The 21480-nt window shown below is 46.4% G+C and overlaps 4 protein-coding genes across 4 annotated transcripts; 3 read left to right on the top strand and 1 right to left on the bottom strand. All coding sequences in view use genetic code 12, as the record gives it.

Moving 5' to 3' along the window:
• Positions 1-172: 172 nt before the first annotated feature.
• LODBEIA_P52280 (uncharacterized protein) lies at positions 173-8686 on the bottom strand (the record flags this gene model as incomplete). Its single annotated transcript, XM_066975537.1, has 1 exon — positions 173-8686. The coding sequence occupies one exon, from the start codon at positions 8684-8686 to the stop codon at positions 173-175; it is 8514 nt and encodes a 2837-aa protein (XP_066832166.1).
• A 4133-nt stretch (positions 8687-12819) lies between these two features.
• Positions 12820-13899, top strand: LODBEIA_P52270 (uncharacterized protein; the record flags this gene model as incomplete). Its single annotated transcript, XM_066975536.1, has 1 exon — positions 12820-13899. One exon carries the CDS (start codon positions 12820-12822, stop codon positions 13897-13899), a length of 1080 nt encoding a protein of 359 aa, XP_066832165.1.
• Positions 13900-14436: 537 nt separating this feature from the next.
• Positions 14437-16094, top strand: LODBEIA_P52260 (uncharacterized protein; the record flags this gene model as incomplete). Its single annotated transcript, XM_066975535.1, has 2 exons — positions 14437-14444; positions 14570-16094. The coding sequence occupies 2 exons, from the start codon at positions 14437-14439 to the stop codon at positions 16092-16094; spliced, it is 1533 nt and encodes a 510-aa protein (XP_066832164.1).
• A 3755-nt stretch (positions 16095-19849) lies between these two features.
• LODBEIA_P52250 (uncharacterized protein) lies at positions 19850-21217 on the top strand (the record flags this gene model as incomplete). The annotated part of the gene is made up of 1 exon (XM_066975534.1): positions 19850-21217. One exon carries the CDS (start codon positions 19850-19852, stop codon positions 21215-21217), a length of 1368 nt encoding a protein of 455 aa, XP_066832163.1.
• Positions 21218-21480: the final 263 nt, after the last annotated feature.

Below are 21480 nucleotides of genomic sequence, written 5' to 3'. Positions count from 1 at the left end.
CTGATGTGATGGAATCACAGGATTGAAAGCAAAGCTACTACTCTAGCTACACCCGTAGGCAGAGAAAGGGACTGAGAGAGTGGAAAAGAGACCCCATGTCAGAATGCGTCTATGCTTATTGAAAAAGACAAGAGACAAGGGCAATCTCATATTTGAACTAAAATTTGAAATCCTAAGCGACATCCACATCATTCTCAACCTTGTCATCCGCGGCATTGAAGTATTCCTTGAAAGTATCTTCTTGAGCTTCACCTCTTCTCGTGATACGCGGTGTAAACTTGTGAGCATGTTGATGCGGGTGCAAATGACGATGATGAAGATCATCATCATCATCACCAGCCGCGCCGCTGGACCGGTCTCTGCCGTGTGTCTGCAAGTCTTCCAAGGTCAAGAATCTCCTGTACTCGGAGATTTGCTTCAATGGCTTTGCCACGTGGATCCTCTTCTTCGCCTTGAACTTGTTGCCCAAGATCTTGCCCGTGTGCTGCAAGATGACCTTGATGATCTCTTTCTTGAGCCGCTCGGTGAACTCTTCTGCGGACCAGATGCGGTACCGGTACCTCAAGTCGGGGATGGACAAAGTCAACTGGCTCACGTCCAACAAACTCAAGCTCTTGGGGCCGGAAAAGCTGATTATCAACTTGAATGCCGAGATCTCAAAGTCAATCAACGACTTGTACTTCATGGATCTGGAGATGATGATATCTAAATCCTCTTCGCGATTGGCTCCGCCGCCGCTACTGCCAGAGTTGAATCCCACGTTTCTTCGGTTGACCGAATTGTTCCCATTACCGCGTTTCAACGGGAACCCCTTTCCAGAAAAGAACGACGAGGCATCGTCGTCGGTGGTATTGGGGCTGTGCATTCCCGAGCTCATTGATGGCGAAGGTGCTCTCGATGGCCCTGACCCTGACCCTGACCCTGACCCTGACCCTGACCCATTCGAGCTGTGGCCAACGGCTTTGCCCTTGGCAATCAACTTCTTCAACGGATTCTTTGTCTCAATTGGAGCTGTTTTGGAAGTGGTTCTCGATAAAGAGTCCGACAGGATTCTGTGCGCATTGTTGGCTTCCGCCGAGAGTATACTCTCACTAGCGATATCGTCATTAAACGACTCACCATCATGGCCGTTACGGTCACGATGATAACCATCGTCATCATCTTCGTCATCGTCATCGTCATCGTCGTCGCCGCTTGAATCCGCATAGTCCTCGCTTGGGAAAAGGTACGCCTTGAGCTTCTTGGCGGTATCATACACCAATTCCAATCTGAGCGGCGCAACTTGCAAGTTGGCATCTCGTATCACCGGAATACCTCCCACTGCGGCAAACATGCTCCACGTGACTCTCACCACGGGATCAACGATATCTGCATATGTGCCACCATTTGGAATCTCGGGCGATACGAGAATGGGGTAAATCGCGCTCTCTTCAAGGTTGAATCCTTGCAACATTCCAATTTCGAATTCATTGTGGTTCGAGCCATCGATGGACTCGACTCTCGTGAGCCTGGTTCTAGCACACGCAAAGTCGATAAACGGCCGTCCTTCGTCGTCCAAGAAATGCCAGATGATTTGGTCAGCTAATATTTTCCAAAATTTTGTCGTGTGTTTAGATTTTTCATTTCTCGACTTTAACGCTTTCATAATCATCAACAATTCTAGCTTCATTTTTTCTTTTTCCAAGTGCAATAGCTTCAAGTAGCCCTTCTCCTTGCCCGATAGCGTTGTGCCTCGCTGGTTGAAATTCAACAAGATATCGCTAAACTCGCGGATTTGCGTCTGCAAGTCCTTGACCTTGACATCCCATCCTTGGAAATCAGAAGGGTCTGCAAACGCGATGAATCTGGCAATCTTTTCATTCACCGTGTCGTGTTGGTTGTTTGTAATAAGAAGCTCCGTCACAATTCCATATATCACCGAGTACTGCGTCGAAGTTGCATTGATGACATACTTGGCAATGTACAAGATGATTTCATTCTTTTGGTCCAAGTTCTTGGAGTTGACAAACAATGGGTTTGGGTTCCTGTAAATCAACGCAATTGTGCTTTTTTCCGAGACCAAATAAGCGCGTGCCCAGTTTCCATCGTAGCATATCTCACTCTCGAACCAGGGGGGCCAGTTATTCTTTGAAGTGATGTATCCGCCCTTTTCGAATCGTGAGCTGGGTTTGGCAAGGTCGGCTTTGTTGACCACAAATATCTGCTCATCTCTAAACATTGCCCCGATCCTGCTTTCAATCTTAGCCGTCATTTCCTTGTTGTCAGTCATGACATTGACCAACTCCTTCTCGTTGATATCCACGATTCTCAAATCCAACTCTCGCGACGTTAATATAACGCACGAGTCGGGCATTTTCTTGCTTATCATCTGGATTTGGGGATGGATAAACTTGATCAAATACTTGTACTCGGGCTCTTCTTCATCGGGGTTGGCAAGCTCGTCCAATTCATTGTCAAACGATTCAATGACATCCTCGCCGCGTTTAAAGTTGTATGTCTTTTCATTCGTGTCGGCGCTTTGCTTAAGTGGGGTCTTGTCGCTTTCGTTGATTACACTCTGGACCAAGTCGACAGCCTTTTTGGTCATGTAGTAAACATGGCTCTTTCTGTCACCAACACGCTCAAGATAACTCACAAAGTACTCCTTCAACTCATCGTCCCATTTCATCTTTAAATTATGGATAATGAACCTGTTGTGGAACTCGGCAATGGCGACGAAATTCGAAGCGTCAAACAACTCTTCTCGGTCCAAATGGCTCGAGTAGGCCGATAAGCCCGACATCTGCCTCAGTAACGAAGGCTGCGGCGACCTGTGATTCAAGTCTTCCATCATCTTCAAGTCGCTCTCGGTGAAATTTCCCTGCGCTTTTTGAACAACATCGAGTTTCTCCTTCAAAGTTTGAATCTCTTCCCTGGTGCTGTTAATCTCATGCTGGTGGCTAGTGCCTTGAGCATGTCGCAACTCATATTTTTGTAAATTCTCCTCGGTTTTGAGCAACTCCTCCTTCAACCTCTCGATGCGCGAGCTCAACATTCGCGATTGCACAGCCTCGGGTTTCTCAAGGTCCATTATGCAATTGTGGATAGCTTCATTACCAAAAGGGTAGGGCCCAGTTTTATTCAATGTGAATTCTCTAAAGTAGCTCAATTTGGGAGTATAGAAGAACGGAGCAATCTTGATTTTTGGATATGGCGACAAGGGCTCCGTCGATTCCAACTCAATGAAATCTTCTGGATCCACCCACGAGAGATCGCCATCGGGGACTTCGACGCTATCAATCCATTTGGAAAATTGCGAAGCGTGATTCGAAGACGCATTCGTGGAAGAAGAAGCACTCAAAGAAGAAGAAGAAGAAGAAGACGCAGCGTCACCAGTGAGATACGACATCAATTTCCCGCTGACGGATTGGTCCGAGAACAAGGCGTTCAAGATGCGCACATCGGCTCTCTCCACGTTGATCTCTGCTTGGTTCATCTTCAAGTGCTTGATTTGGGTCTTTCTGTCCAATTTTTTATTCTCGTACGTCAGCAACTCCTTTTTCTGGTGGAGATCAATCTCGCAAACGTCGAATTTGGCCTTGAGCCCCGTAAATGCGATTCGATTCTTCTTGCCCTTCATTTCGTTACTCGAGTGGAGATACAAATGGGAGATGGTGCATGGGTCATACACCATTTGGTACTTCATGGTGAATAGATGCGGACTGAATTTGATCTTGGGGGCATTTTTCATCACTTGGAACAACTTGCCGTTGCGCACGGGCATGGGCGAATAGTGCGCCATGGTGTCCCACCAGTAAAAGAAATGGTGGAATGAGAGCGGGGTGAAGAAAGCCGAGTTGAACGCCTCGCCATTGTGCGATTGTGAAATGATGGCCAACGACATGTGCACGTAATCGGCACGATACCCTTCATACGAGTCTGGGTGGTATTTAGACGCAGGGTTGGTGATTTGCACATCGTAGTGCGGCTTGAACTCGGCGGTCCGGGGTTCTTCGTCGGACAACTCCTTGGTGGGGTTCTTGTTTCTCTCAAACATCATGCCTCCAACCCAGCGCACTCTGTCATTCGAGCTCAACCGAATCACCCTCTTGAGGAACTTTTTGGCGTTGAGTTCGACATCGGGGGTGGTTTCGTCGGCTCCATCGTAAAACAAACTCCAAATGTTTTTTTCTTCCATTCCATAGTTTGGAATTGCGAAAATGAAATCGTCACTCGTGACAACGATGACCTCCTTGGGGTTGATGGTTCCGTCAATGGTCCAAACCACATTGTTCTTCCAACAGAACGCGAAACCCGAATCTCGGCCCACCAACTTATAAGGGGACGTGCCACTTTTCATAAGTAGACACAATTCGTTGGTGACGTTAAACTGGTATTTCCCGTGCATAATCAACGGCAATTTGTCCCACCAGCCAATGGGGCTATCATCAATCGCGGGTTTACTGAAATTGTCAAACGCCTGACCAAGGGCACCCAACGCCGGTTGGTACGCTTTGCACCACGTGATGGTGCATGCACGGTCGGTGTTCAAGTCGCAAACCAAGTTTGCGCAAACTTTAACCGGTGTCAATGTTCTTGGAACGTAGACTGAGTAGAAATTGTCGGATTTTCCATCATCAGACACCGCCAACGAGTAAGGGACATAGATGTATCGAAGCTCTTCTTTTCTCGTAAAGAGTTTTTCATTGACAACAATATCGGCCCTGACATGCACCGTTGGTTTCTGCGGGTTGCTAGCGGTGGGGAACGAGGCAAGCGGCAAAGGGTAATCTTTTAATATCATGTAGAATTTTCTAGCTTTCAACTCAAAGAACAATGGAACTAGAATCGAGTAGGTCAATTTGGGCTGCTTCTTGGCGTACTTGTACAAGAATTGGTCAATGTCGCCTCCCCTGAACCTGTCTAGGGTCAAGTCCACATCTCTGAAAAGGGGCCCAGCCAAGGGGGGGCCGTCGGCATAGTCGACGATGTTGTATTTGTTCTTCAACTTGTCTGAAACCTCGTCGACTCCCCACACATCTTCGACCCGTCGTCTCCAAATGCGAGTCCTCACGTCCTTGAACCCTCGGTATTTTCGCACCCAGGAAAGGGAAAAATTTTTAAGTAGTCTCTCTCGTGCTGCTTCGATTCGTCTTTCGGCCTCGCGTTTTGTATATTTGGTGGAGCTTACGTTTGGTTCATTGTTGGTTGTACTTTCGTAATTGCTTCCCTTTTCAGAATGATTGCGACGGAGTTTAGTGAATGCTCCTTTCAACTTGCTCACTCCTAGGCCGCCACCGTGGGAGAAATTATCGGCGTCGGAGCCGGCCCTTCTAAATGATTCGTTTCTCAAGGGGCTCTGGGGCTTGGACTTGAATGAACTCCTTTGGGAAAGCGGCGGACTTATTGGGGCAGGAGCTTCCGAGAGTTTAATTTGGTCATTGATATCTGGTTCGGCACCTGCCATGATCTCTTTGCATTTAGCGTCAAACGCTCTTGTCTTTCTCAATCTTTCCTTTTGCTCAACGAGCCCCATTTCGTAGATCATCGACAACTCGTTTTCAAACGGGTCGTTTTCAATCGACATACCCAACGCCGCAGTCTTGACGTTTACGTGCGGGAACACCAATCCTTCTTTTGCCTCTGGGTAAAGTTTCTCAAACTCCTCCGCGCCATAGTTGAAGTAGATGAAATTGTGTTTCAACTGCCGAATAGCTTTGACGAACGATAGTATGTTGTCGATTATCGTGTAGAACAAAAACTGGTGTGGAATGTTTAAGCGGATACCTTTGGCAACAATATCAAAGGCAGCCTCGTGCATGGTTTTCGACACATCGATGCTGAAATTGGGCTCGATAATCACCAACATTCGAGCCCAGAAACGAGTTGCCGGGTGAACAACGTAGAGTCTGACATTTTTTATATCGGCATTCTTGAGCACGAGCACATTCTGCAACCGCGCATTATCAATCTCAATGAGCACGTCGACGGCGTTGGGTAGTCTCACCACTGTAGCAACCGACTGCAACAAGATATCGAGCTTGACTTTCTTTTTCGGGCCCGTGATGTCGCGGAGCTGTTCCTTGCTGCAGTTTGACTCGATGGTTGGCGCAAACCGCTGGAGCATCGACCGTGCGTAAAACATGCACCAGAGAAAGAACATGTCAATCTTGGTATCTACTTCAGGCACAGTCAAGGTCAATTTGCTCGAGTCTCGATCCTCGGCCGTGGAGGAGCTGTTGTTGGCGACCAAGACATTGCTAATGCTCAACACGTTCTTGATCCGCTTGATCCCCGAGGCGTCGGGCCCGCTTGCAGTGGCGTGTGCTTGCAAGTCCTTTTTGCTTTCCGCCGATGTCATGCTTGACAAGTCGTCCACTTCCGAGTCGGAGCTTTCTGGTTGAATCACATCGTCAAAGTCCTCCATGTACTCCTGCGAGTACTCGCTCAAGGTGAACAACTGCACAGATGCAATGGAACAATCGACGCTTTCCTTGGACAACTTGTAGTGTGCTGAAACGTCGGCGATTTTGAGTGAGATCCCTCTTCTGAAATCTTTCAAGTCCACCTCCCTGTCGAGGTCCTTGTCAAAGACCTTGCGGCTGGGTAGGCCGTCTTTGCACAAGATGTCAAACACCAAGGAGGTGAAGTCGATTTTCAAGGAGGAAACAAATGAGGGCATAAGTTTGAATATATCGACAAACACATCATCATTGCTATCATGGGACGACTGTCCTTCATCTTCTTCTTTATTTGATGGTGGTGATGGCGGTGGTGGTGATGGTTGCTGTAGTTGTTGCTGATCGATTGTAGCGTACGAAGTTACCTCGTCGTCGTTATGGCAACGTTGGTCATGCTTCCATCTATCAAACTTTTTGTTAAAGTAGACTCTTTGACGGTTTCTAAACTGTCTTACCATGTAGAAAAAATAATCATTGACAGATTTAAACTTGATATCCTTGCTCGAGAGGCGCGACGATAATTGACGCTTGGCAAGGTCATAGGTCAGCAAGGAGACAACTTTGGTAAACTGGACAAGGTTGCCTTCAACTTCACCTTTCAAGTTCCTGATCTTGACTAGGCAGTTGAGGGTGTTTTTCTCATATATAGACTCGCCATGAAGTTTGCTGCGTCGTCTAGTGGAAACTTTGAAAATCAATCCCGATAAAAAGAACCGGATGACAGTGTTGGAGTTGGACTGACGGTTGAAGCTGGCGTCTTCATTCAGTCCGAGTCTCGGTAGATGGAAGTTCAATTGTGCATCCACAATCACCAATTTGGCCGAGATTGCATTGAGCAATTTCGAGGCGATTTCTAATTTGCAGATGATTTCCTCCTTGCGGTGGACGCCAGTCGCCGATCGCATCTTGTTTACCCTCTGGTGCACCATCTTGTCGCGGAGAAACTTGAATAGGATATCCTGTTGGTCATAGTACAAGTCAAAGATGGGGTTGGAAAGGTTGATGGTGAAGCCGAAATTGATGGACGCATGGACATCATCTTCCTTGTGATCGAGCAAGACTTGAGCCACTTTCAACATTTCCAACGGACACACTTCGTAGGAAACCGACCCCGTGGGAAGCTCAAGGCACTGCGACTCGAGGTGGTAAAATTTCAACGATGTCGTATACAAGACGAGCTTCATGGTCTCGGCCCCGTTAGGCTTCTCCGCCTTGGTCAAGGCAAGGGCAAAGCTAGACAAGTTTGCCGCTAAAGAGTTGTAGGAAAAAGTCGAGTCCTCGAGCCTGATGTCTGTCGTTGAGTACACCGTGAGCAACTCCTTGACCAAGTTGCTATATTTGAGAATGTCTATGGTGCCAGCAGGAAAATGTGGCTTGTTTTCGGAAAAGGAATTAGGTGTGTCCGCTTGCCCTTGCCCTTGCGCTTGCCCTTGCCCTTGCGCTTGCGCTTGCCCTTGCCCTTGCCCTTGCCCTTGCACTTGCTGCTTGCTAGACTCGGAAATGTCCTTTTTGGCCCGTTTAAAGAACTCCATGGGGACGTTCAACCGTCCTATTGAAAGCGAAGTTTTGAAATCTTGCAAATAGACCACGACGATTTTTTTGTTGTTGACTTCGCAGGCAGCGATTGCCTTGCAATCGATGAAAAACTCAATGTTTCTAAACAAGTCAATCTTGCGGTCAGCGTTCGCTTGCTCGTATATGGCCCCGTTGAGAAGGGTCACGGTGAGTCGCATGTGGTGCTCCTTGGTGGTGCTTGCCTCTATCCGGATATACTCCGACAGAACGGAGAATTCGTCGTGGGTAGCCTCGTGGAAGATTGAAACGCGGAATAAATGGATGTTGATCTTGTTGACGAGTTGCGTTTCCACCAACCAGTTGTGGATCAATGTGGGTATTTTGAAATATATGCTCTCGATGATGGATCGTTCATGCAAGGGCTTTTTGCCTGTTTTCCTCACAATCTTGGGCTTCTTGTCCACTGCCGTGTCCCCCTTTAAGCACGTTACAGTGACATCGACGATCTCAAGGTTGAATAGCTTCATGCCGGTGTCGCTGGCGACATTATAAAAGTTGATTCGCAAGGCAAGCTTGCTGATGTAGATGGTTGTGTTTTTGGTGGTGATGGTGACGCCCCGAAGGGACATGAATCCGATGTAATTGATCGACACATGGGGAATCTTGTTGACAAGGTACAATAGTAGCCCGTATACAACGGCAAAGATGAATAGTGCCCTGTAGAAAGCCATCCCCGAAGTCAAATTGATGGATGGGAGATTTGGGGGTGGGGGAAAAAAAAACCCAAAAAATAAGTGGAACCTTTCTCGAAAATGCCTGCCAAAATGGAAATGAATCTCTTGGTGGCAATTATGGCAAAATTGTACAGTATGTTTGTGTGTGTAGGATAGGAAGGGGAAGAGGGGGTAGAATTCGGCTGACTCTAATCACAGCATCTGGTTTGAAGAAAGTGTTGTCTGGAAAAATTGCGAGTCAATGGAATCTGGGGGGGAGGCGCAAGGTAGGCAAGGGGATGTTTTTTGATCTAGTTGTGACAATCAAAGAAGTAGAAGTAACAGGAAAAGCAAGACAATCGGAAGAAAGGTCAATGGTTGGAAAAAAAGCAGAGATACATCAATCATCTGGCCGTCATTATCGACGCCCGTCATCAATCATTATCGGCTGTAATGGAGATGGAGGAGGATACTTTTCGCGAGAAAATTGCGCTGGGGCGGATTATGTAAGCCGCAAAGGCAATATATACGCTTAGGCGGTGACAAGAACCACAACAACCACCGAAGGGAGATGCGAAATAATATGCCAAAAAGCCAACGCCGTTGGCACTGGTGTGGTTTAAAATATATTATTATAGGTGTGGTTTGTTTATCGTGAAAGGTTCCCTGGGAAGAAGAGGAAGAGGAAGGGGAGGGGAGGAGCAAAGGATTTGGTTCTCTCTTGATCCACTAGATCGAGGGCCACGGCCAGTCTCGAGGGGCGGGAATAAAAAAGAGATTTTTGACGAAAAACGTGGCAGAGGATTCTAGAATACAATCGAGCAAGAAGCTTTTGCCAGGTGGATGGGCGAGTTTACTAGTAGAATTTAAAGACACGGTTACATCTCTCCCGCTCTCTCTTTTTTTAAACTTAAGCTTTGTAAACGCAAAGGACCCGGTATTGGCAGTAGTGGGAATAGAAGATGGCCAAGAGTCAATTGGATTCAAAAATAAGCAAAACCAGGCGTAAACGTGGGGAAGATTAGGTTGATATGCTGGCTCGGGAACTGGCTGGATCGCCCACACATTTATCATATAAAAGAGCATTGGGCTTAGAGTGAGGGATATCCGCGGTGGCTCTTATCGTCAAATCTCCAACACACCCTTTGTTTCTCTCCCAAAGAGCAATGATATTGCGTTGAGCAAAGTCGAGGGAGGGCTTGCCGCTGAGGACGGAGCGTGATTTTTTTTAATTGTTAGTCTAACATTTCGCTGCCGGGTAAACATTTAAGGTCCCTCAAGAGCCGGTCTTTTTTTTTGCGCAGTCTCTCGTTGGCCACACTCCAACTTTTAGAAGTGCACTGGAAGTTGGAACCAAAGATTACTTGCCTCAGGATAAGAGACATGGACACTTGCTTGACCGGCTTCTAAGATCCAGGGACAGATTCATACCACACACCGTTTTCCAACTTCACACGAGCAGGTGTATTTGAGTCGGGTATCAAAACCGAAGCCGAAGCCGAAACTGAAACCGCCACCAAGATAAGAAGAAAATAAAGAATAAGAAGAGTTGTTCTATGTCTACTCTGACTGTCGAACTCGCAAGATCCCACCTAGAAATAACCGCGATCAGAGGCCAGAGTTCAGACCTTACGTGCATGTTTCTTAAGTAGCGGCTCCGATCCAAAATAATGCGCCGGCTCGGAAATATACAAAATGAAGTCTCGTCACTAGTGACACAGCTTGGAGAATAATCATGAGCTCTGAACGCAACAAATCAAGTATTTTTCTTTTCTCTAGCGCAAACCTCCATCTGACACACCGACACATACTGAATTGAAATACTACATCTATGGGCACCGTGAGTACCTCCACCATGGGTAGGTGGAAAATTTAAGCGGTCTTTAGCGGCTTTTCAAGAGCTCAAAAAAAAAAAGGCACACGGTTCAAATTAGGCTAGTTTTTCCCAGCTCAGGGTTTTAGTTCTTGATCACGTGGAAAATCGAGTCTTTCACTCTGGGTGCGGTAAGACTTTCTCTATTGGATGGGGAGTTTATTTACCCGAGAGCCAACTACATTCATGGTCAACTTCTCTGTTCAGATATCGACTGATGGAAAAGCTGGGTCCAGTTCTCTCCCTTGCAAGTCGGTAGTCGGAGTCAGTCCCTTATTGCCTTTCTCTCAACTTGCAGAATCACCCTCTCTCTCCTTCTCCTTCTCCTCCTCTTCCTCCTCCTCTCCTGAATGTTCTTTCAAATTTCCATTTATGGTATATTGCATGTGTGTTGCGTCAAAGTGACGATCTGCGGAGAATCTTGCGGGTGAGAGGGGAAGGAAAGGTGCTTTGCGAAACGTTTTTATAACCAAAGGGTTGGAATTGAGCTCGAAAAACAGGTAGACCAGCAACTCCAAGAGTTTCCCGATAGTCGGCTGTTCGGGTATCCAACTTTTCCAGGTGTATGAATGTGTGCGTGTTTAGTTATTCCTTCACCAAGGGCTCATTCATTGCCAACAAATGACGGCTCGTCGTCTCGAAAGGTATCGCTAGTGGGTGGATGAAAAAAAAAAAAAAAAAAAAAAACAGAAAACAGAAAACGTATCACCGAACCATCCTTTCTCCTGCCCTCGTTGCCGTTCGGATATACGACACAAGGTGTTTTGTCTCGCATCCGCAAGGAGCGAGTTGCGACAACGACGTGAGTGTGTAAACTTTTAACGGACCACCAAAGAATGAAATTTGAGCCTAGACGCAGAATTTCAGGTTTTCTGGGGAACCGCTGCAACTCTTTCTCAACAAGGAAATTTGTGGGAACAGCAAGGAAAAGTTTCCGCTCCGCTGTACGTGAAATTTTCTTCGTTGGCACACTGCTCCCTGGCTGGACATTTTGTTAATTTTGCTCCGCTCGTCTGTTGTTCTCGACGGGCTCCTAAACAACAACGGCCACTTGCGACGATTGCTTCCAGTGGAGAGGAGACGCAACAACAATCAGATCTTTTTTTTATGAGAGAGAGTGTGTGTAGGAGCGTGAGGAGAGTGGGCGTGGGTGGCTTTGGAGATATATGTAGGCTTTCAGCACAAAGCTTATCTAACCGGGCCTCTTTTGTTGTTTCTTTCACTCGCGTCGAGAACAAACAAGCGACGTTAACAGAATTCCCCACTCGTAAGGAGGAGAAGAAGAAGAACTGGCGTCCACCCTCTCGACTTGCTGGTCTACAGTTTTGCTTCCTGGCCAAGTCCCTAGACGTTGATAGAAAGAGAATAAAAAACTAGAGCCTGGTTCAGAGCCAGTTTTTACCCCCTTTTTTAATATTCCATCTTGTGCTTCGATTGGGGCCCTAAAAAATAAGCTAGGGGCGGGTTCAAGACAGGGTTCAACTAGAGGGAAACAGCGAGAGGGTGTGTTTGCGATTGAAGCAGATCAATGGCACCAGATTGCAAAATGTTAATTGTTAATTTTTAATTTTTTTTTTTTCTTCTTGTTGCAGATTTATTTCCCTTTTGGGAGAAAGAATCTGCGAGCTGCAACTACTCACCAAATACATCACTGAAACTTCAAACCATCTCTCATAACAGTCACTACATTTCTTCTCAGATCTGGCGAAGGGGGCGAGGGGGATTTTTAGATTACCAAGGGAGACGAGCAGAGGGTTCGCAAGTGGGTGGTGCTAATTTTAGTAGCAAGTTATGAACTCTCGAGTCAAGTCTCTATGTTTGTTTGCAATTTGACATCACTGGCGAACGTTTTGCAGCTTTTTGCAAGGGAGGGAAGGATCGGCATAAAATTGTGTTCACCTGTTTCTTTCTTTTCTTTAGTTTTTTGCAACAATTACCATAGAGGGTAACAGGTATTCGAACAGCACGTCAACCCTCTCTCTTCATGGGTGGCTCAAATTACTACAAGAGGTTACATCCAATAGGCTGCAAAAAAAAAAAAAAATCACCGATTTTCATTGGGGTTGGTGGTTTAGCCAGCAGCTCGTGGTCAAGTTGGCCAATGCATATAGACATGTAGATGTATATATAAAAAGACGACTCGATCCAAGATGATCCCAGGTATTTCAAAGATTCCATCCAAGACCATCATCAAAAAGTTAACTGCCAACTCAACCCTGTCTTCTACCCCATAGCCAAACCACACTCGCAACGCCTCTATAATAAATTGAAATCAAAAATGAAGTTCGATCTTGCTACTGCTACCTTGGTCTTAGCTGCCATCTCACAAGTTGCAGCTTCCCCCGCGTTAGCCACCCCCATCGCCCCCACCGAGCTTACCACGAGAGAGTTGGACGTGGTCAACAATGCCATCGCCAACCTCAACCAATTCAACGCCAAGAGATCGGTGATGACCAACGCCGAGTTCGCCAAGAGAGAAAACCAGATCGTCACCGACGTGTTGGCAGCCATCAAGGACACAAACTTGGCTCCCGGTATCGTGACTTGGTTCATCAACGATCCAACATTGTCTCAAATCGCCACTAATGTCATCACTGAGGGTATCAAACAGGGTTGGATCAACGTGGGCACCTTGTTGAAGTCTTTGAATGATTCCGGGTTGGCGGTTGACGTTATCCATGACTTGATCAACTACTGTCCTTTCTACGCCGAGATCTTCAAGTTGGTGTTGCAGGAGTTGCAAAACTTGCCCGAGTTGATTGGAAACTTGTTGGGTTTGAATTCACAATCGGTGAGCGAGGCAGTGGTCAAGTCCAAACGAGAAGCGTTCCAGGAGTTGGCTGCACAAAGAGACGATTTCGACCCTACTGTCGTCTTGTACACTAGAGACGGCGAAGAAATCTTGACTTCCTTGATGGAGTCGCTTAAGAACTCCGGCTTGGCCAACCAAGTTGTTGAGGCCTTGGTTACCGATGACGGTTTCTACTCGTGGGGTGCTTCCTTGATTGAGTCCTTGTTTAAAAACAACGCCATCACCTTGGGCCAATTGGTTGACGACTTGATCCAATCTGGTTTGATCCCCACCTTGATTAAAAACTTTTTGAACTTCGACACTTTGAAAAGTGTCATTGTCAATGCCTTGGCGGCTGCCTTTGGTCAATGTAAGGACACTCCAGCCACCTCGACATTTGCCACCACCCCAACCGGTTCTCCTACTCCTACCGTCACCACTGGAACTGCCAACTTGAGCAGTTTGACTACCTTCACCGGCACTCCTACTGCCACTGGTCCAAACACATTGGTCACTGCCACCACCACAGGCAAGACTTCATGCAAGAAGAAGAGAAGATCATACTAAGTCTGAAATCACCACTTCTTCATCATTCATCTTCTTGTTCTTCTTCCTCATTCATCTTTTTTATTTTATTCAAATCATTGGTTTGGCCGGCTGCAGGACACGTTGGCTGAAAAGAGAGGTTGACTTTTCTCAAGCTGCTGTTGCTTCTGTTGGTTCTGTTATTTTTTTTTTTTACACATGGGAAATCTGGGAAAGTTAAAGCTTAGACATTAAAAAAAAAAGCACTGAAAAATAATGAAAAATACTGAAAAATACCTCAGGTTATGATTCATTCATTCAATTGGATAGCGTTACATATCTTATACGTCTTTTATTGTACATTAGAAACATTGTTAGATACGAGCTCACACCCAGTATCTCTCGTCCTCTCCCATTCTCTCACTCAAGGTTCCAGGTTGGTGAATTTTTCAACATTTGCAAAACGCGCACCAACGATTCCAAATGTCAACAAAATCAAAATAATGATGGCACCTGTGGCGCATTTCACATTTCACGTTTCACACCTCGAGACCAGCTTGACCCACCCCCAACTCAACGATGCCTGGGTATGTCAAAGCAAAAGAACAAGCACACACGCAGACTCCCTCACGCACTGGCTGAGAGAGAAACAACCCCCCCCCCCTCTCTCTTTCCCATAGGACATCTTGTTACTAACTTGTTCTTGATCTAGCGAAACAATCACGATTCAAGCGGGACAATGCGGGAATCAAGTGGGGTTCCTGTACTGGCAACAACTCGCACAGGAGCATGGACTATCTCCGGATGGCACACCTTCAGCGTGGCCGCATGACACCAAGTACGAATTCATCGACTATAGCAGGCGGGCACCAACCGATGGCCCCGCAAATCAAGAAGCTAGTGGCAGCAGTAGCAGTGGCAATGGCAATGGTGCCATACGTCCGTTGCTGCTGCGACGGAACCAGACGCTGTACCGCGACGATAACCCCGAGTTGTTCTTCACCATCTCCGACGCCGACAGATACACTCCCCGCGCGATATTGATCGATCTCGAGCCGTCGGTGATTTCCAAGACGCTCCATTGCATGCCGATGTTCAACCCGAGAAACGCCCACGTGAGCGAGCAGGGGAGCGGCGCTGCTAACAATTGGTCGAACGGGTACCGATACGGGCAGGAGCACATTGAAGAGATGGTCAATTTGATTGATCGCGAAGTTGACAAGTGCGATAACTTGTCGCATTTCCAGTTGATCCATAGCGTCGCTGGTGGCACTGGTTCAGGTGTCGGGTCGCGGATATTGGAAGTTCTACAGGATCGCTACACGAGTAAAAAAATCACCACTACGGTGTCGGTTTTTCCATCGAATGACAAGACGAGCGACGTGGTGGTGCAGCCGTATAATAGCATCTTGACGCTCAAGCGGTTGATTGAAAACAGCGACGGCACCTTTGTGTTCCATAACGATGCGTTGAACAACATCGAGAACTTGCTCCACTTGAACCATGCTCTGGCGCAACTGGATGGCATCAGCGGTAGGACTTCGTTTCTGGGAGCCAACAAGCTTATCGCGTCGGTGGTGGCCTCAATCAGCAACCCTATTAGATTCCCGGGTTACATGTACACCTCGATCGAGTCCATCATGGCGACGATGGTGCCTACGCCCGAGTTGAAATTTTTGACCACGTCGATTGCGCCCTTTAGCACGCTCGCCACCCACCACAAGTACGTCAATGAATACGACATGTTTTTGGAGTTGTCCGATGACCGATACAAGTCGGTGATTCTCAACAACAACAATAGCACGGAGACGTACTACTTGAGCCTCATGAATTTCCTCATTAGCCCCAAGCACCTAGACCGGAGAGAGATCCGTAAGGGGATATTGAAGATCCAGGAACGCACGAATTTCCCTTCGTGGGCATCGAGGACCATTGGCGTGGTGCAAGGTAAACAAGCGCCATTTGTGACGGATCGCGTGTTGCAAGGGATACAGCTCTCCAACAATACTGCCATTGTTGAGCTATTTGAGAAGATCTTGCGACAGTTTGACATGCTTGCCAAGAGGAAAGCCTATTTGAATACCTACTGCGAAGAGAACTCGGTGGAGGAAGTTGATCGCGTCGCTGGCGTGTTTGCTGAGTGTCGCGAGACTGTCCAGACAGTGATTGAAGAGTACAAGGCCTGCAAGAGTATAAACTACTTGGAGGATGATGACCTTGATGTGAACATGAACTGAGATGTCTCTGGGGAGGTACACCTGAGACAGAAAAAAAATAGTGTTAGTAGCGAGAATGAATTGATGATGCCGTAGGATATGATAACGCAAAATCCCTCAACGATGACTGGGTATCGGATCTCAATCCATTTTAAAAAGCTTGAGAGGTGTCGCAACGTGATACGTCTCGTAATACACGTTTGAAAAAAAAAATCAGGAACAGCCCGGATTCGAACCGGGGACCAATAGATTTGCAATCTACTGTAATAAACCACTATACGACTGCTCCTTAAGTTGCAGCAAAAAGTTGCATCTCACCACGGGCGTGTGTCGTACCCCCCGATCTGCTTCATCATGACGTGTAACAGCGGAATGAGGTGATGAACTTCTACGGTGAAATTATATCCCACCCTTGCCGAATGCCGGTATAGTTAAGCGTTAAAAGCGAGAAACTGAGGTGCTACTGGTTGACTCGACCCGGTGTCATCGGCATGTGGGAACCGGAACACAGTCAGAGATTAGCATAGTCGCGTTTAAGAGAGTGTAACGAGAGAGTTGATAATGTGTCAGCTTCACTTTTGTAAACACCTACTATCCCGTTTCATCGATTGTATCTGTGCTTAGTTTGGGATAGACTTGATAGTTGAAAAGGGAGTCTATAAAATTAACGATTGGAAAGGTTTGCTTGTTACAGTCAGTATTGCAAGAAACAAAACTCTGGTGGTGACTTTGGTGCTATTAGCTGCCAAATGGGAAGAAAACTGTAATGGTGGTGGTGGTGGTGTTGCTGAGGTTCCATCTAAATTCAAATCAATTTTGGTGAAAATATTTCGTGAAATCATGATATCAAACGAATCGTGGGCCAATAGCTCATATACACGCCGATAAAGCAAAAGAATAGAGAGACATCTACCTATGATCTCATTCAGCAAGCACTCCTTTCTCATAGCTCAGAGTTTTTGTTTGAATAAGAATGAAATTTTTTGGCACCTCCCAAATATGTCCCAGTTTCGCAGCCAAAAAAAAAAAATTGCACATCGTGATTACAAATGTTGCAACACTTTTGCATGCAACATTGAAGAGATTCGACGCTCCCCCAATCACTTCACCCATAGTGCCAAGTCATCGCAAGCGTTGGCTCACCTGAAACTTGGCTTTGTTTATTTGGGTAACTTGCGAAGCTGGAATCTGGTCAAAATCAAGTCAAATGTAAGCGGCTTTTTTTCAAGATTTTTGCCAGTGCTTAGCTCGAGTGCACGTGCAAAGCCCAGCGCGGTCAGGTTTACTTCATTGGACGGAAGAATAAAAAAAGAATAGCTGCTCCCAGACAGGGAATTGAACCCTGGTCTACCACGCGACAAGCGGTAATTCTAGCCACTAAACTATCTGGGACTTGTTATTGTCAGAAGATGCTCGTGTAATTACACTGTAGTGTAAGTTTGTCAACAAAAATAGATTATTGAAGTTTGGATGTTTTGGCTCACTTTGATGTACATGATGTATATCTTCATGTTGCTTCATGTACGATTTTTCATTTACGAACCTGCTGTTTCTGCATGATGCAGATGCAAGCAGCGGGCGATGCTTCTACAATAAGAGCAAGGCTAATCGGTCGAATGAAATGTCCCACCGATGATAGGGCCCCGAGGGTGGGGGATGAGAGGAGGGAACTGCTCACTTTGAGAAAGACACGCGACGTGTGTGTGTGAATGCAAATAGAGACGGAGATGGGCGCAGAAATCTGGCCATCATGTGGATGCTAAAATTTGAACTTTGCATCGATCTTGTAACCTTTCTTTCTTTTCCCATAGGGCGATTGAGGTGAATTTTATTTTGACTCCTTCTCGTGTTTTTTTTTTTAACTGCGCGCGGGCGGTGCTGCTTCGGGGCCGAGATCCTTCTTTTGTCTTTTCTTCCGCACGGGAGATATTTTTTCTTATTTTAGTCGACGCTGGCAGGCTGATCGGTTACTGCGCTTTGTGGTTATCAGTAGCCAATGGCGATAAACTCCCTCGCTAAAATTTGGATCCTCGAGGTATTGGTGGTAAGTCAATTTCCATCGCTGGCATGCAAGTGGAATGCCATCGCACACCCTTTACTGGATTGGTCTCGACCCCCTTTCCCTGATTCTTTATTATTTCGGTTGACGGAGTCACAAATAAGAATGTGGCTTAAACTCCGAGCTCGAAAATTGGGTATATTTTCCAATCACGATGAGGGAAGCTACAGGGTAGCCAAGGCAAGGAAAAAACCTTCTTCGGTGTGGATTGGCCCCGGAACAAAAAAATACCATTGTAGACAAGTAAAAAGAAGGAAACAAGAAAAAAGAAAATTGAGATGTGTGGTGGACTCGTGTGGGGATGAAGTCAATGGAGGAATACACTCGGGGGGAAGTTCTGCGCTTTTGATGAAGGAGTGGCATGTTGTAATGGTCATGTACTTATGTCCTCATTGACCATGGCCCCATGATAAGAGATAGAACTCTAGGATTGGGCAAAATTCATCACCTCACAAGTGAAACTAAATGGTTGACTACCGAGAGTAAGAGAGTCTAGAGATCAACAGTGCCCTCTTTTTTTTTTTTTTTTTTTTTTTTTTTAGGTGGTTTTATTTTTCCACCTTAATCCAAATGTTCAAAATTTTTCAAGAAATAATCGGAAAGAAAGAAAGAAATTTTTTAAACAAGGAAGCGAATCTTACAAAGTTCATGTGATTGTCTAGAGATATAGTCCCTGTACCCCACTGAATACTCTGTAGTCTAGGGAAAACGTGGCGAGAAGAAAGCAACAGTTGCTAGGGATTTCAAAAGTCGAAAGCGGATCCGAGACTGTTGTTCTCGGAGTGCAGCAAGAGCAAACCGTAAAGGCGGCCTTGCTCTCCTTGAGGGTGGAGAAGGAAAGGAGAAAGGAGAAAGGGTGAAGAGAGTAAAGGGGAACGGGGTAGGAGGGTACGAGGCGGGAACAGATCTAGATGAAGAGGCAGCTGCGATAAGACAGCAGGGAAAAAATCGGGAGCTGTCAAACAAGCCGAAAAAATTGTGGGGGAGGGTGAAGAAGAACCCCACCAAGTATCGGTATATCGTATCCAATTCCAATTCCAATTCCAATACCACATTGCCTTGACTTCCAAAACACATAGACATTTGACAACTCCGGCCGGTGTACCGCACATCGAGAATAATCCCTCCCCCGAGAGCTCTCCCAAAAAGAAATGCAAATGGAGTGGAAAACTGCGATCGCGGGTGGGACCGGTTTGGCCATGATTAAGCGTTTAGCCCTGGCATCGCAGCGAGAGTCGAGCACCGGAGCCAAAGAGCTGCGGAAATGCCGTTTCAGGGGTATATTTTTGCATTTCCCAGCAAGTGTGCCTTGTCTCCCAAACTGCGCAACGTGATTGGCCCGTTTCCTTATCGCAGCTTGAGTCACTCTGCAAGAAAGTAACGCAATTTTATTTTATTAATTGTTTTTTTATTTTTCTAATTTCTGTCACCGCTGCTCACCTCTCTGCTGAAGGTTGTATTTCGTTAGTAGATGTTGGTGGCTTGCATTCAGCAGTATGATGGAGTGTGTGAGTGAGAGATGGACTGTGAGAGTGATGACTTTTTCATATTGTCATCAGTTTCAGAAATATAAATACCAATCCATATTTTCCTCCTAACCCGTCCTTGGACTTTTCTTTCCCCCCCCTCCTCGTCATCGGACAGTAGTAGTAGTAGTAGTAGTATCAGCTTACTTTGCTACATTTCATTTACATAGACACAGACACACACACATACAATGGTCTTGCCTCACGAACCAGAGTTCCAACAAGCTTACGATGAATTAGTCTCCGCTGTGCAAGACTCCACGTTGTTCACGGAACAGCCAAAGTACAAAAAAGTCATTCCGGTAGTCTCGGTTCCAGAGAGAATCATCCAGTTTAGAGTCACTTGGGAAAACGACAAGGGCGAGATCCAGGTCAACAACGGGTACAGAGTCCAGTTCAACTCGGCCTTGGGTCCTTACAAGGGTGGGTTGAGGTTCCACCCCACCGTGAACTTGTCGATTTTGAAGTTTCTTGGATTTGAGCAGATTTTCAAAAACGCCTTGACTGGGTTGAGCATGGGTGGTGGTAAAGGTGGTTCCGATTTCAACCCCAAGGACAAGACCGACGCCGAAATTAGACGGTTTTGCGTTTCATTTATGAGACAATTGGCCAGATACATTGGTCCCGACACCGATGTCCCTGCTGGTGACATTGGTGTTGGCGGAAGAGAAGTTGGCTTTTTGTTTGGTGCCTACAAGCAAATGCAAAACAACTGGGCCGGTGTCTTGACCGGTAAAGGTTTGAGCTGGGGTGGTTCTTTGATTAGGCCAGAAGCCACCGGTTACGGCTGTGTTTACTACACCGCCAAGATGATTGACAGAGCCACCAAGGGCAAAGAGTCCTTTGAAAATAAAAGGGTTGCCATTAGTGGTTCCGGGAACGTTGCCCAGTATGCTGCTTTGAAAGTTATCGAATTGGGCGGTGTTGTTGTTTCCTTGTCCGACTCGAAAGGCTCGATCATTTCCAAGAATGGTATCACCACCGAGCAGGTCAATGCCATTGCTGCTGCCAAGTTGAAGTTCAAGTCCTTGCAAGAGATTGTCAAGGAGGAGACCAAGGCTTTTGGCGGCGAAAACACGGTGGAGTACATTCCCGGCGTGAGACCATGGACCAAAGTCGGCCAAGTGGACGTTGCCTTGCCTTCAGCCACCCAAAACGAAGTGAGTGGAGACGAAGCCAAGGCCTTGGTTGAAGCTGGCTGCAAATACATTGCCGAAGGTTCCAACATGGGCTCCACCAAGGAGGCCATTGAGGTGTTTGAAGCCAACAGGTCCAACGGTGTCTGGTATGCGCCCGGTAAGGCTGCAAACTGCGGCGGTGTTGCCGTCTCTGGTTTGGAAATGGCCCAAAACTCGCAAAGAGTCAGATGGACCTCGGAGGAAGTTGACGAGAGATTGAAGGAGATTATGGAAACTTGTTTTGAAAACTGTTACGATACTGCTCAAAAATACTCCACCGAAAAGGGCACCGACGCCTTGCCATCGTTATTGAAGGGCGCCAACATTGCTGGTTTCATCAAAGTTGCCGATGCCATGTTTGACCAAGGTGAAGTCTTCTAAGGAAAAAAAAAAAAAACCATATAAATCACTTGAAGAGAGGATATACATATATATTGGTAGGGGGATGGGCATTGGATAGATGATGACGATGACAACGAACAACTAAAGAAAGCTTTGTTTTTTCTTTTTCACTTCCAAATTCTGTGCAAATTTTATAGATCTGAATTTTTTGTAGTTTTAAAATACACTTGTGTATAACAACAACTGGTAAAAGACGTTATTAGTTACAACTTCTTGATTTCTTGACACCTTGTAGTGGTAAT

The sequence above is a fragment of the Lodderomyces beijingensis genome, assembly GCF_963989305.1.
Source record: "Lodderomyces beijingensis strain CBS 14171 genome assembly, chromosome: 6".
Lineage (NCBI taxonomy): Eukaryota > Fungi > Ascomycota > Pichiomycetes > Serinales > Debaryomycetaceae > Lodderomyces > Lodderomyces beijingensis.
This window is presented reverse-complemented; position numbering and strand designations above follow the sequence as displayed.